The sequence below is a fragment of the Cucurbita maxima genome, unplaced genomic scaffold (assembly GCF_002738345.1).
Source record: "Cucurbita maxima cultivar Rimu unplaced genomic scaffold, Cmax_1.0 Cma_Scf00001, whole genome shotgun sequence".
Classification (NCBI taxonomy): Eukaryota; Viridiplantae; Streptophyta; class Magnoliopsida; order Cucurbitales; family Cucurbitaceae; genus Cucurbita; species Cucurbita maxima.
The window spans coordinates 9286387-9299224 of record NW_019272017.1 but is presented as its reverse complement, the minus strand read 5'-3'; the positions used below and the strand labels follow the sequence as shown (position 1 = coordinate 9299224).

The 12838-nt window shown below is 34.6% G+C and overlaps 2 protein-coding genes across 8 annotated transcripts; both read left to right on the top strand.

Moving 5' to 3' along the window:
* The first annotated feature begins 4960 nt into the window (after positions 1 to 4960).
* On the top strand, positions 4961 to 5524 carry LOC111493381. The gene has a single exon (XM_023143075.1). The coding sequence runs from the start codon at positions 5002 to 5004 to the stop codon at positions 5188 to 5190; it is 189 nt and encodes a 62-aa protein (XP_022998843.1). The 5' UTR covers positions 4961 to 5001; the 3' UTR covers positions 5191 to 5524.
* A 1638-nt stretch (positions 5525 to 7162) lies between these two features.
* On the top strand, positions 7163 to 11570 carry LOC111492685 (squamosa promoter-binding-like protein 12). Of its 7 annotated transcripts, XM_023142136.1 has the most exons (6): positions 7163 to 7343; positions 8851 to 8975; positions 9042 to 9549; positions 9769 to 9905; positions 10138 to 10401; positions 10888 to 11570. In XM_023142136.1, the coding sequence occupies exons 2-6, from the start codon at positions 8897 to 8899 to the stop codon at positions 11253 to 11255; spliced, it is 1356 nt and encodes a 451-aa protein (XP_022997904.1). In that variant the 5' UTR covers positions 7163 to 7343; positions 8851 to 8896; the 3' UTR covers positions 11256 to 11570. The 7 variants fall into 7 exon arrangements, with proteins under 7 accessions (XP_022997904.1, XP_022997868.1, XP_022997885.1 ...); XM_023142100.1 differs by having other exon boundaries at positions 8858 to 9549; XM_023142117.1 differs by having other exon boundaries at positions 8851 to 9549; positions 10921 to 11570.
* Positions 11571 to 12838: the final 1268 nt, after the last annotated feature.

The following is a 12838-nucleotide window of genomic DNA, read 5'->3' as shown; positions in this document are numbered from 1 at the left end:
CTCGAGTTATGGTGATAAGATAAGGAACCACTACAAAGCAAGAACATTGTTTGAGATTCGAATCACTTCATAAGTAAGATCGATCATGTCTAGCTTAAATGATTCTTGTTGATCAAATATCAAAGCAAGAACACTTACTTGAGATTCGAATCACTCCACAAGTAAAATTGATCATGTCGAGCTTGAATGATTCTATATGCAACCTAAACTAAATAAAATTGAAAAGAAACTTAGTCATTGGCTAAAGAAGCATCAAATGCTTCTTTTACTATATTTTCCAAGTCTACTTACAAATACAATATACATGACTTTATATAGCCTAAAAAATGAAACTATTAAAGGCATTCCAAGAATTGTTACATTCATACTTAATGACCATAATTAACCATTATGTAATTGTAACCAAAGTAAATAAAAACTCTTAAAATACATTAATGAAATACAATAACTCTAAATTGTAATTCACCCAAAATTTATCACATGAAACTTCATTCTTCTTCAATGTGGCATGAATTGAAATATCTTTTGATAATTTCAACAATATTTTTTTCACATCTTCATTGAAGCATATTGTCTGATTGATGTCTCTTGGTTCATATCATATGGTCTGTTTGAATTAGTTCAAAACAAGTAAGTAATGTGATTATGTGGCAGGGGATGTAGTGCGTGGTCATCAAGTATCAAAGCCAAGACATGAAACGTTACGTGTAACATCCCAAGCTCATCATGGCTTCAAAACGTATCTACTAGGGAGAAGTTTCCACACTCTTATAAGAAATGTTTTGTTACTCTCGCCAACTAATAAGAGTGAGATCTCACATTTGTTGGAGAGGGGAATGAACATTTTTTTATAAGGCTATGGAAAGCTATCCCTAGAAGATGTGTTTTAAAACTGTAAGGCTGACGACGATACATAACAAGCCAAAACGACAATATCTACTAGTATGGAACTTATACTATCATGCTTTTAAATTTGGTAAATAAATTCAAATTATGCAAATAAACAAACCACTATCCACGTCAGATTTATTGGATGAGCTTAAACAATCTATTTATTTTAGAGATAAGTTCACCTGACAAAGTACTTATATATTTATTAAATTATATTACATTTATATATGGATGATACCGATATGTGATACGTAAATAAAATCTTTGGCTCTTAATAAATAAATAAAAGGGATTGATATTCTTGTATAAATGTTCGCGCCAAAATAAATTGACTTAAAAATAAATATAATTTAATATAAGTTATTAATTTGTTTTTTTTTTTTATTTCAAATTTACATCAAGAAGTTAATATCAACAACATTTTTTTTAAATAAATATTATTTTATTGATGATACTTATTAAAAATGCATTTTTAAACATATTATAATAAAATAACGAGCTTATCTGATATATTATTTTTTTCCATATCATAAAGTAAGTAAAAAGCTATAAATAGTAAATAGCTATATAGTAAAAAGTTATATAGGATAAAACTATATATATGATAGATAGTTATATATAACAGATAGTTATATCGGTTAAACTGAGGTAAACCAAATATATATGAGAACTTACAAAGTAAAAATGTACTTTCCATATTATCTGTACATGATTTTGTATTCTTTTGTATCCTCTATTGTTGTACATGACTGAAGTCATCAATACAAAACATTTACGGTACATGACATCAATCTAAAACCTTTAGTTAGAGTTCTCCTTGCATTTTCTCTCTCCGTTCTTTGTGTTCATCTGGATCGAGGGATCGAGTGAGCCTCCACAATGGTATGATATTGTCTACTTTGAACATAAGTTCTCTCATAGCTTTGCTTTGGGCTTCCCAAAAGATCTCATACCAATGGAGTTTGTATTACTCACTTATAAACTCATGATCATTCCCTAAATTAGCGGAGGTGAGACTTTCATCATCCAACCATATAAACTCTATTTAATCTAATATCTATTCTTGCACCTTTTGAAAAGGACAACTTAGATTTAATAATTAATATTTTAATTAAAATAAATTGTTGATTGATTATAATATAAACAAAGGCGGAAGAAAAATTAATGCGATTAATAAAATATTTGATGATGACAAATAGTTTATAAATATTTTATAATTTAATAATTGATAAACTTTTTGTTATGTTTTAAAAAATTATTTGTATGAAAGAAAATAATTGAGAATCTTTAATACATTTAAAATAATTTTTAAAATTAAAAAAAAAAAACAAATTAAGAATTACCTCTAATGGGCATATTTGGGTGATGGAAGGCCCATCATTTAACGTGGCCCAATAGCTTCAAGCTTCAAATTTTTAAACCTCGCGGCTCTGACGTATTGTGGTCGTCCGATCTGCACGTCAGGACTCTCAGGCGGCAGCTGAGCAAAACCAGTCGAAGCGGGTACCATTAGGGTTTTTGATTTTGTGCTAATCTTCAAGGTTCATTTCTTCAACTCTCTCCATTTTTTATAATGATCGTTTCATGAACTATTGCGTGTTTGCGTTCCTCGATCGTTTATAAAGATTGAAGTAATTATTTTGTTCGAATTGGTGGAGGTTAACCTGTTAAATGATTCGTGATGCAATTTGTAAATTCTTTTTTGCTTTATGATTTCTCAATGGTAATTACTAGTCATGGCGTAGAGCTTAGTCTTCTTTCATCATTATTATTAGTTATTATTGATGGTAAATAATACACAGGAAATGAAAATTCTAGCTAGATCACTACACAACCAAACCAGTATGATATACTCCTCCATGCAAATGCTTCTTTAGGAGAAAGAGAGGATGGAGCTGGACCAAATTCTATTGAAGTTTTGAGTTGACTGGGACTTGGTAGAAATACTAGCAACTTTTGAATCGGTAGGATGTGTTTAAACCATGAGTGTTGCACCAGATTAGCACGAAGGTGCAGAACTCAAATCACAGTAAATTACAGAACACTGATACTGGAAAAATATACCGCTCACGCGTCAAGAATTGCAATCAAACTTGACTCAGCAGTGGCGCAAGCAGGAATCCCAATTTCAGCCTAACTGCCAGACTGGGAGTGTTTGTTGTTAGGAGAGGACTTTCGATCATTTGGATTAGACCCCAGTCAACATTTGTGAACTCATAAATATTTGCCAAGGAAGGTTTAGATAGAGGCACAATCAATAGTGCCATTGAGCTAACATAAAGTTCGTTTTAACGCTTCCCATTGCTGATAAAGTGGTAAGTGTTTAACAAGCCTACCATCCAAGAATTAACCATTGCCCTTTACTGCTGGTAATGGGAACTACGCACCATGGAAGCTGTAATAGGATTGGAAAATGCTTTCTTAGTAATTATCTACCACTAAGAAAAGAAGTCAACTCGAATCCTAGAAAGTAGCTCAGAGTGCCAAGGATTCTAAGTGCAAAGCTGTAAAGCGAAATTTAAATAATCAACCAAAAGGTTTGAGCAACACATGTCAATTGGCTTGGTCTTTATATGCTTTGATCGGAGTCCCTCTCTTTAGGCTGCTCTCTTTTATGGGTTTGTTTTGTTGTATGCCTTGTATTCATTCCTTAGTAATAATGAATCATGTCAATAGGTTTGATTTGATAAATTTTGGTACTAAAGATAAGTTGGTCCAGTTCTGATCATATTGGTTGGTTTTGGTCGATTTAATATGGTTTTGATAATTGAGTCAGTTTGGTAGATATTGATTGGTTTTCATCTGGCACGTAGTTTGGTTTTCTGGAATAGGTTGGTTTCATGCCGTGTTCAATCAACCCACTTGGCAATTGACAATTGCATCCGTACTGTTAAGAAAATTTCTGTTACAATAATATATTAATATTTAATATAATCCTGTAGAAGAATGCAGTAACAATCCAAATCTGTGAACCTATTGTCCTATATAATTGTGAGTGGTCAACAATAACATTTAAATTCCAGAATCCCACAGAAAGAACTTTACTTGAACAACATCTATTCTATAGTTGGGCTGTACATCGGTGTCTTTGAGTTCCAACCCATAGTAAGAAGAAAAATACATGGTATATTAAACCAGGTCTTAGATGCCGCTGTATGAAGTTTATGCACATGAGTGTGATCATGAGAAGAACCCAAACCTGGACCCTGTTTCATGTGGGACATCAGCAGTAACCTATTTTTGTAGTGTCCAACCAGTAAGCAAGAGCAACAGTGAGAACCATCCTAGTTTGATCATGAGAAGAACTCAATACTAAAGGCTTCACTATGATCTACATCCAGGCCATTAACTTGACCTTTTAATGAACTACTGCCCCATCTGGATATCTCTTGATTTTAAATATCCGTTTATGCCTTGCAACTGTAGATGAAGAACTTAGTTGGCAATGCTGGATGTCACAAATTTCTCAGGAAGTTGTTTATAAATATAGATGTACCATTCGAAGTGGAATCCATTTATTCTGCCAGGGTTTAATGCTTCCAGACAATTTGTAACCATTTGGGATCTTGAGGTGGACATGGCTACCCTTTCCTTCACTTAGATGAGCTTTTAATGCTCTGCTACCATCTTAAGAAAGCAGACATATTAATGGAAAGATCACATTTTAAAAAATCTCGTGTACTCATAATACGTAGCTGTGGGCTTACCAAGTGTTGCTTAATGGTCTAACAAACTAGAACTTGCTGAAATATTGCCAGCTAACTGTATCTGCTACAACTAAACTGAACTGGATGAACAGGTATTCCAAACTAAAGCACCCAAAGTCATTTATTTTCAGTGGTTTTCTTGGAGATGTCTCCTAACATACTTTAATAGTCGCTTTCTCCCCTTTTGTATAACTTGATTAAGCGTGGAGTGTATTTTCCTGATTAGCTTCTCCCAGCAAGCAATAGCCCTTGATTTTTAGTACTATCATTCATTATTTGTCTTTGCAAGACTTGTTCGTGTGAAAACCATTATATTGCCACTGGATAATAGTCTAATTGGTATAATATCGACATGCTTGCAGTGTTAAAAGCATAACAAAACATCCGTGTCTTTGCCTGCTAAATGGCTGGACTTTTGGGACTTAGGGGCCTTGCACCGAAGACAAAGAATATTGTTGTTGCTGGTGGTTTAACTGCCTTCGTGTTTGGGGTTTATTTCTACACAATGAGAGCTGTTGGAGGCTCCGATGAACTGCAAGTAGCCATAGACCAGTTTGAAGCGCAGAAAGACAACAAGGATTCGAACGTGTAGCCTTGCAATAAACTTGTTTGCATTGGCATTCTGGAGACCAGGACAATGAAGACGCCAATGTCGAAGGAAAAGAACCAGTGAGTTTTACTTTTATACCGCCTTGTGGCTCTGTAAAAATAATGAATTCCTCGGCCTTTGTAAACAATAATAGGTTTACCATGAACTCTTAAGTAGAAATGTTATTGTGGTTGTTCAGGCTACGGTCTCCATTTTTGGGAGTTCTAAAAAATTTGCTTTGACAATTCAAATGCTTGTAGTGATTCCAATACATGAACAGAAATGAATTCTTCAGAACACATGGTATGAATAGTGATTCACTGGTTTAAAATAGTTATCAGGGATAGCAAACTGCCATTTGTTTATGTTTTATGTATAGTACACTTGATATTAGATGCAACATAGGCACTTGCTCAGCTTTTGTAGTTCCATATTATTCCCATTCAGCATTTAATCATAAAATGATGTATTGGTTTGTTTCATGAACTTTAGTTAAACGTTTATTATACAGCCAACAATGAACAGAACAATATGAAAATTGTTCTGAACTTTAGCCAAGGTTTAAAATGTCTCTGTGACGGTAATGTCGAGGTCTCATTTTTTCAGAAATGTCCATAGAGATAATGACGAAATGATGGAAAATTTTAAAGGTTGCGACAAAAAAAGCAATGATGCTGCAGTTGGAATTTAGCCTAGCTCGATCTGAACAATCTTTCTTGTATTCACCATACAGAAGGTCATTTTAATGGAACCTATAGTCGACGATATCACGTATGCAACTTGTAACCCATATGATGAAAATTCATTATTGGGTGTGAATGCAAGCTTTAGTTCATGATGTTGTTATGATAAGAAACTTGATTTGTATGGTTAAAGGTCCTCATAGGGATGTACACGGGCTGAGACATTGAATTTGAGGGTGAAACCCAAATTTGTGGGACTTACCTTATTTTTGCACTATTACGGATATGAAACTGAAAAACTGAAATTAATGGGCAAGATTGGATTCAATTGTCAACTATTCCTATCGTAAATAGGATTGACTACGGATTCGAGTTATAGTATACGGTTTCATAAAATCGTACGATTTTTTCGATCTAAATAAACTAGGTTTTATATGATGAAAATTTGGCTAAAGCATGTTCTATTCGATACAGATAGAAAAAGAACCCAATCCACTTAAAGTTTTTACCAATAATGAAAAACTTTTTAATACTTTTTAACGTATAAACACTAAATTGATTATTTGTACGCCTTACAAAAAAAGACCAAATCTAAAATTAACGACTAAAACTGCAAACACATTTCTCTAAAAAAAAATTGTTAAATATATTTTCTTTTTTAATATAAAATTAAGGTATCCAATTAAGTTAGACTATGGAATTGGATTAGATTTTCTTTTCGGTTTGGATTGGGTAAAATTAAAAATTAGTTCTAGACCATACCAACTCAGGAATACACTCACAAGAATCATTATAAAGATTAGGAATATTTGAGCCGGGATAAATAAGATTTTTTTAAAATAATTAACAAAATATAGAGAGTTGAGTTACGAAATTTATTAGGGGTTGGATTCACCTATCTAACCAACCCAAAATAGGATTTGTCCAAAAAATTTACAACCCAACTAGAAGTATTTGTTTGAGACAATGGCTCAGTCACACTTCTTGGTCTAAAAAATGTTTCAACTGAACCTATATATGACCACAAAATAAATAAAATAGTAATAATAATAATAATAAAAAGTAGGAAGAACAATCCCACTCGGAATGGCCAACCTCTCCAAATTGTGCCTAAAACAATGTCAATATCTTTTAAGTTGCTGGTACATTTAAGGGTAGCTTGGTTTGGTAATAAAATATCGAAACGTGTCTGACTTGGTTATTGTCTGAACCAATTATGGGCCGGTTCGGGTCGGGCCCAAAACATTTTGTCGTCAGTATAAATTAGGAGTGAGGAATCAAGTCGCGGGTGAAACCGAAAAGCAAACGCAGAAAAGGCAGGCCGCGGAGCGTGTGATAAGCGTGAGCTTTTTGCCAGTGGAGTTGTACGTGCAATTCTCCACCATAACACAACATCCTCTGAAGATTGAAGAAAAGGAGATGATTTGATAACGGAAACCAAGCTGAAGCCCCGCAACTCGAATTCCTTCCGCGGTAATCTCTGCAAATCTCACTCCTCTGTAATAGCTGAATCGAGTTTACTGTTGTTGTGATGTTTCCGCTGGAGTCCTTCCGATATGGTTTCCGTATGATTTCTAGTTTGTTTTCTGATGTTCGTTTTATCGAAATTGAGTAAATCTGATCCTTCGTTTCTTTCCTCGATTTCCTTTTGTGATGGATAGTTTATACCCTGTGAAGGGATTAGGAGGCTTAGGAAATGATGATTATACACTGTGAAGGGATTAGGAGGCTTAGGAAATGATGATTATATGATTTCTCCGTTTTTGTGGTGCTATAGTTGAAGTTACTTCGCTGATTATTTATTATATCTGCTGCTGCTGGATGTTGTTGTAGAATTTGTGGTTAATTTTGGATAGTCTTTACTTAAATCTTGAAAACATTCAATATCGATACCGCACAATGTATGTCTTCTCATCATCCTTCATTTAGTTTCTCTCCAATTATCCGAGAAATACCAAAGGAGCGTGGTCGGTTCGGATTGAAACTTGGCTTTCTTGATAACCTGAGGTGCTAATATTCTAACTTACCTTCCATTGCTAGGCTGAACTATAACACTATTACGTATCAGTAGTTCCATTTCTATAATACGAATTTTCTGGTCCAGAATTTTCGCGAATTTGTTTGTAACACAAACTCAGTTCTTCTCATGTTTCCATTATACAAGGTCAGTCGGCCTTTGCTACAACTGAATTAGGTAGTCTCGTGAAAGTGATCCCGATCATAATCCATGCTGTCCTTAGGTAGTTCTGAGCCTCAGAACAAGGAGGTATCCATGAATGCAAGGAATAAGTGTAGAGTTTAAGAAAAGCAGTACCACAGATATTCAGGTAATTGTAAGACGTTTTAAAGCAATTAACAGTGCAAGGTAAGTATCTGAACAATTATAACAAGCCTTAAAGGGAAGTTCCCAGTGCTTTTTAATTTAAAATTTTGAACACGATAATCGTACTTCTGTATGCTTATGTGGCCATTCTTAGAGGAGATTAGAAAGTACTGTCAACTACTGTGGTAGCATATAATCGCACCAGGTGTTATTTTTTTAGTGAAATTAAATATACATTAAAAGAAATATATTCGAGGTAAGCATTCCCCATTTCTGACCCATCTTTTTGCTTTTGTGCCTGTCTTCTGTGGTCTCCTTCGATGTGGCCGACAACTGTATTGATCCCTGCACGTTTGAGAGAAGTACCTCACGCACGTTGATTTTAAGAAAGAATATTTAGTACACGCACATCAATAAATAATCTAAATTCAACTTTTTCTTTGTCATTTATTTCAACGTTCTGCTACTTCTTGATTGCCTGCATTTTACTCTTGATCTTTCTAAGCCTTCTGGCTCAGTTATAGTATTTATGTTCTGTCAGTAAGTTTAGTACTACGTCCTCCACTATTTCTTGTGATGCAATTGGATTTTATATTCTTTTTCTTTTTTTTTTCCTTCAAAATTTCAGTCAATGCTGAGTTTACGATTGCCTGATAGGAAAAAGGTGCATGCATGAGACGTTTCCCGCAGCCATTTGTAATTGATGGAGTGGAATGCAAGACCCCCTTTACAATGGGACTGGGACAACTTAACTGTACTTAATCCCAGCTATTCTGAACATAGCGATGTATTACATCCAACTTTCTTTCAAACTAAACATGGAATTAACTCTGGACCTTCCAATTCAGCTGGAGATGACAGAACTACTGGTGGTCCTTTTTTCAAGTTGGGGCAAACTTCTCCGAAAATCTCAAAATCAGTTTCCACCAATTCCTCGTTTTTTGAGAAAAGTAGAACTACCAAATTCACGCTTGAGGGGTTTGAGCCAACTTTAGAAGATTCTTGCAATAAAAAAGAATTTGTTGAGGCTGAAGTGGTCAGCACCTATGGAACACCGGAGACTTCAACCTGCTCCTGCGAGCCAATGCTTAGTCTGAAGCTTGGTAAGCAGGCATACTTTGAAAATGCTAGTGCTGTAAATCTTACAAAGCCATCTGCTTTGATGGTGGAATCCCGTGCTACTCGGAAAAGGTGCCAGAATACACCATCCGCTCACTGCCAAGTTGAAGGTTGTAATATGGATATTTCAAATGTTAAAGATTATTATCGCAAACATAGAGTTTGTGAAAGTCACTCCAAATCTCCTAAGGTCATCATTGGAGGCTTTGAGCGTCGGTTTTGTCAACAATGTAGTAGGTAAACCCCTTGACATTAAAATTTACATAAATACTTTTTTTTTTTTTTTTTTTTTTTCATTAGCACTCTAATCTGTTNATTTTTTTTTTTTTTTTTTTTTTCTCATTAGCACTCTAATCTGTTGTGTGTATTGGATATTTGTGGCTATTATATGTCTCCAAAAGTAGGCCTGATTTAAATTCATCATGAATAATAATAATTACATTTGCATTGTCGAAGGTTTCACAGCATATCTGAGTTTGATGGGAAGAAACGAAGCTGCCGTAGGCGTCTCTCCAATCATAATGCTCGACGACGTAAGCCACAATCAAAGGTTGTCGGTTTGAATCCCGCAAGGCTGTCTTCTTGGGATTTTGGTATGACATTTTCACGAACAATCTTTTCTTATTTCAAGTCTGCAACAGAATGATGGCTGTGAACTTTTTATTGCTCATGACCCGTCCAATAAACATGCCAAGCGAACAGCCTCCATTTAACTAACCTGATAGTTGGCAGCCAGATATCTTTAAAATTCAAGGACTGGACTGTATTTCTGTAACTCATTACTCATCAGCATATTGATCAGCGTTTATATTGTGACCTTCGCAGAGAACCGGCAGATTGACATTTTCTCTGATAAATTATCACTCATCTATCCTACACCTAATGAAAAGTCAGCATGGGAGTCTGCATTCAGCTCCAGACACCCACAATGTGGCAAGTATGTTTCAAAGCCTGAACCGACATATGGTTCGATTGGGCAGCTAAACGTGTCTGAGGATGAGATGTGTTATGTGCATGCTATGCCTTATCACGATAATACCAGTAAGGCCGTCCCCTTCAAAGGAGCTGCAACCAAGATTCTTGATCCAGGTTCGTTCTCACGCCTTTTATACTTTTCAATTTTCGTCCATTCCTTCAATGATGACTTGTTGCCTAGAGGGGGCCAGTTTTGTTTAATCTAAATATCATGCTAGTAATAATGAGCGAGTGAAAAACATACTTTTAGTCTATGCTATTTCATGCATAGACGTGATCATAAATAGAGACTAATCTTGAAATACATGCCGCAAGTAATAACGTGGGAGTGAAAAACATATTTTTAGTTTATGCTATATTATATGCATAGACGTGATCTTAAATAGAGACTAATTTTAAAAATGTGATGCAGTAAATAATAACATGCGAGTGAAAAACATATTTTTAGTCCATGTTATTTCATGGATAAACCTGATCTTAAATGGAGGCTAATTTTGAAATCTTCTTCAATATATTGTGATTGCTTGCATGAAATAGAAAATCTCTATCAGTCCTTCATATACCATTATATTTATTTTTGGAATGGTTTATTGGTTTGAGAAGGATATGTGATTCCTTCCAATCTGAATTCAGCACAGGATCTCCAACGTGCTCTCTCTCTTCTGTCAACTGATACAAAGGGTCCATACGAGGCAAGGCTTTTTGCTCCTGACAACCCTAATCGTCTTGTTAACCCTAACTATGCAAACCAGCCCTCCATATCACAGTCGCCAATGAATTTAGGAATTCAAACTTTGCCCTTCGCTTCAGTAGATTCACAATCCTGGGGCAATGGCCATCATCACCCTATCGAATTGCAGATGCAAATTCACCATCCAAACATCGAAGGAGGAAACAATCTCTTTCAGGACTTTCAGCTCTTCAAAACACCATGCGAGATTGGGATGTTCTCCAACCAAATAAGTTGATGATGATCTTCTGGGTCGTAGCGAGGTCTGCTGCGATCTCAAGTTAAGGTCAGTCCACTCTTATCCCTACGTCTTTTTCATGATGTCTGCTTAAATGATTTGTTTTGTTTTCGGACTGTGCTGTGCTTCCAATACCAAAACTTTATGTGCGTGGAAGATGCATGACATGATTTGCATATTACCGCAGTACCTAAAACGGCTCCTTTTCTTGCTTTTTCACTGATTTTCTTCTGTTCTGACCGTCATATTTTCCGTTTCCTCTAAAAACGTATCCTGTACCAATTCACCGTCTGATAACTCAATTCACCCAAAAGTTATCCAATGCAACCACAAGAACATACATTGCAAGTTCATATGAACCTCTAAGTTTAGATCTATATATCCAGATTATGTGATATCCATTACTAAACTGTAATAAACCATTAGGCCATAAGGTTTAGTATTGATTTGTTTAATATAGAGATTACAAAATATGGCTTTATATATACCTAAATTTAAACTGAAAAGAAATATAGTTGAATTCCTCGACACGATATCGTAGAATCAGTTCACTTTCGACTCTTCTTTATAAGACATTAACTCATCGCCACCGTACATCTATCTGCCATGTGATTCCGTAAGAAGCTAGTTACCCAAACTTTAGTGCCCCTTGTTTTTTGGTTTGATTTTCTTTGAAAAAATCTAAACTAACATTCGTTGCTATATTATTTTTTAGTACTGAAAACTAAGCTCTTTTGTGTTATTTACATCTAACTATGTTTTCAAAATCTGTTACTGGTAGTTCTAAGAAATTGTTTTCAATTTCAAAATTTGGCTAAAAATTCTATATCAAATAATTTCAGAAGCCAAGTAGTTATCAAGTTAGATGATATATATCTCATAACTACCGAGTTTTCTGTGTTTTGGTTAGAAATGCTAAGCATATAAAGTAATGTTTTCTAGTTTTTTTCTAAAATGAAAAGAGCTAAAGTGATCTTAATTAAGTCTAGGGAGATGATTAAGTCGTGGATGGAGGAGGTACGGAGGAATCTAAAAAAAAAAAATATTCCAACCTCTGACCATATTATCTTTTTAACCCAAAAAATATATTCCAATCCTGCAAGGGAGGACTTTTGATAATATGTTAAATGTACGTGCTGCTTTACGCCAATTGAGTCTCATACAACAGTTATACTTTATTCTTCGACTAGAAAGAGTGGTGAGAATGGAACTTAAAATTTTAGCAACTAAGAGAGAAAATATAGTGTTCCAATAAGAGAGAAAATAGTCATTTGACTATTAAACTAATTTTAAAATCTACTATAAATAATCCTTCATCAAATGATCTTGGTTTGGACTACCAACGTAAAAAAATTACTTGTTCTGAAATTACCTTTTAAAAAAACATCATTTTCCAATGAGAGAATTTGGATATAAAAATGGATTTACGAAATATCCATTAAAAAAGTAGACTAGTTTTAAATTTCCTTTCAAAAACATTTAAAATAACATAACGTTCTAAAACATGCTTTGTGCATAACATAGAAAGCACAAGGGAAACTTATTGAATGTACGAATAACTTTAATGATGTATCGCTTTTAAA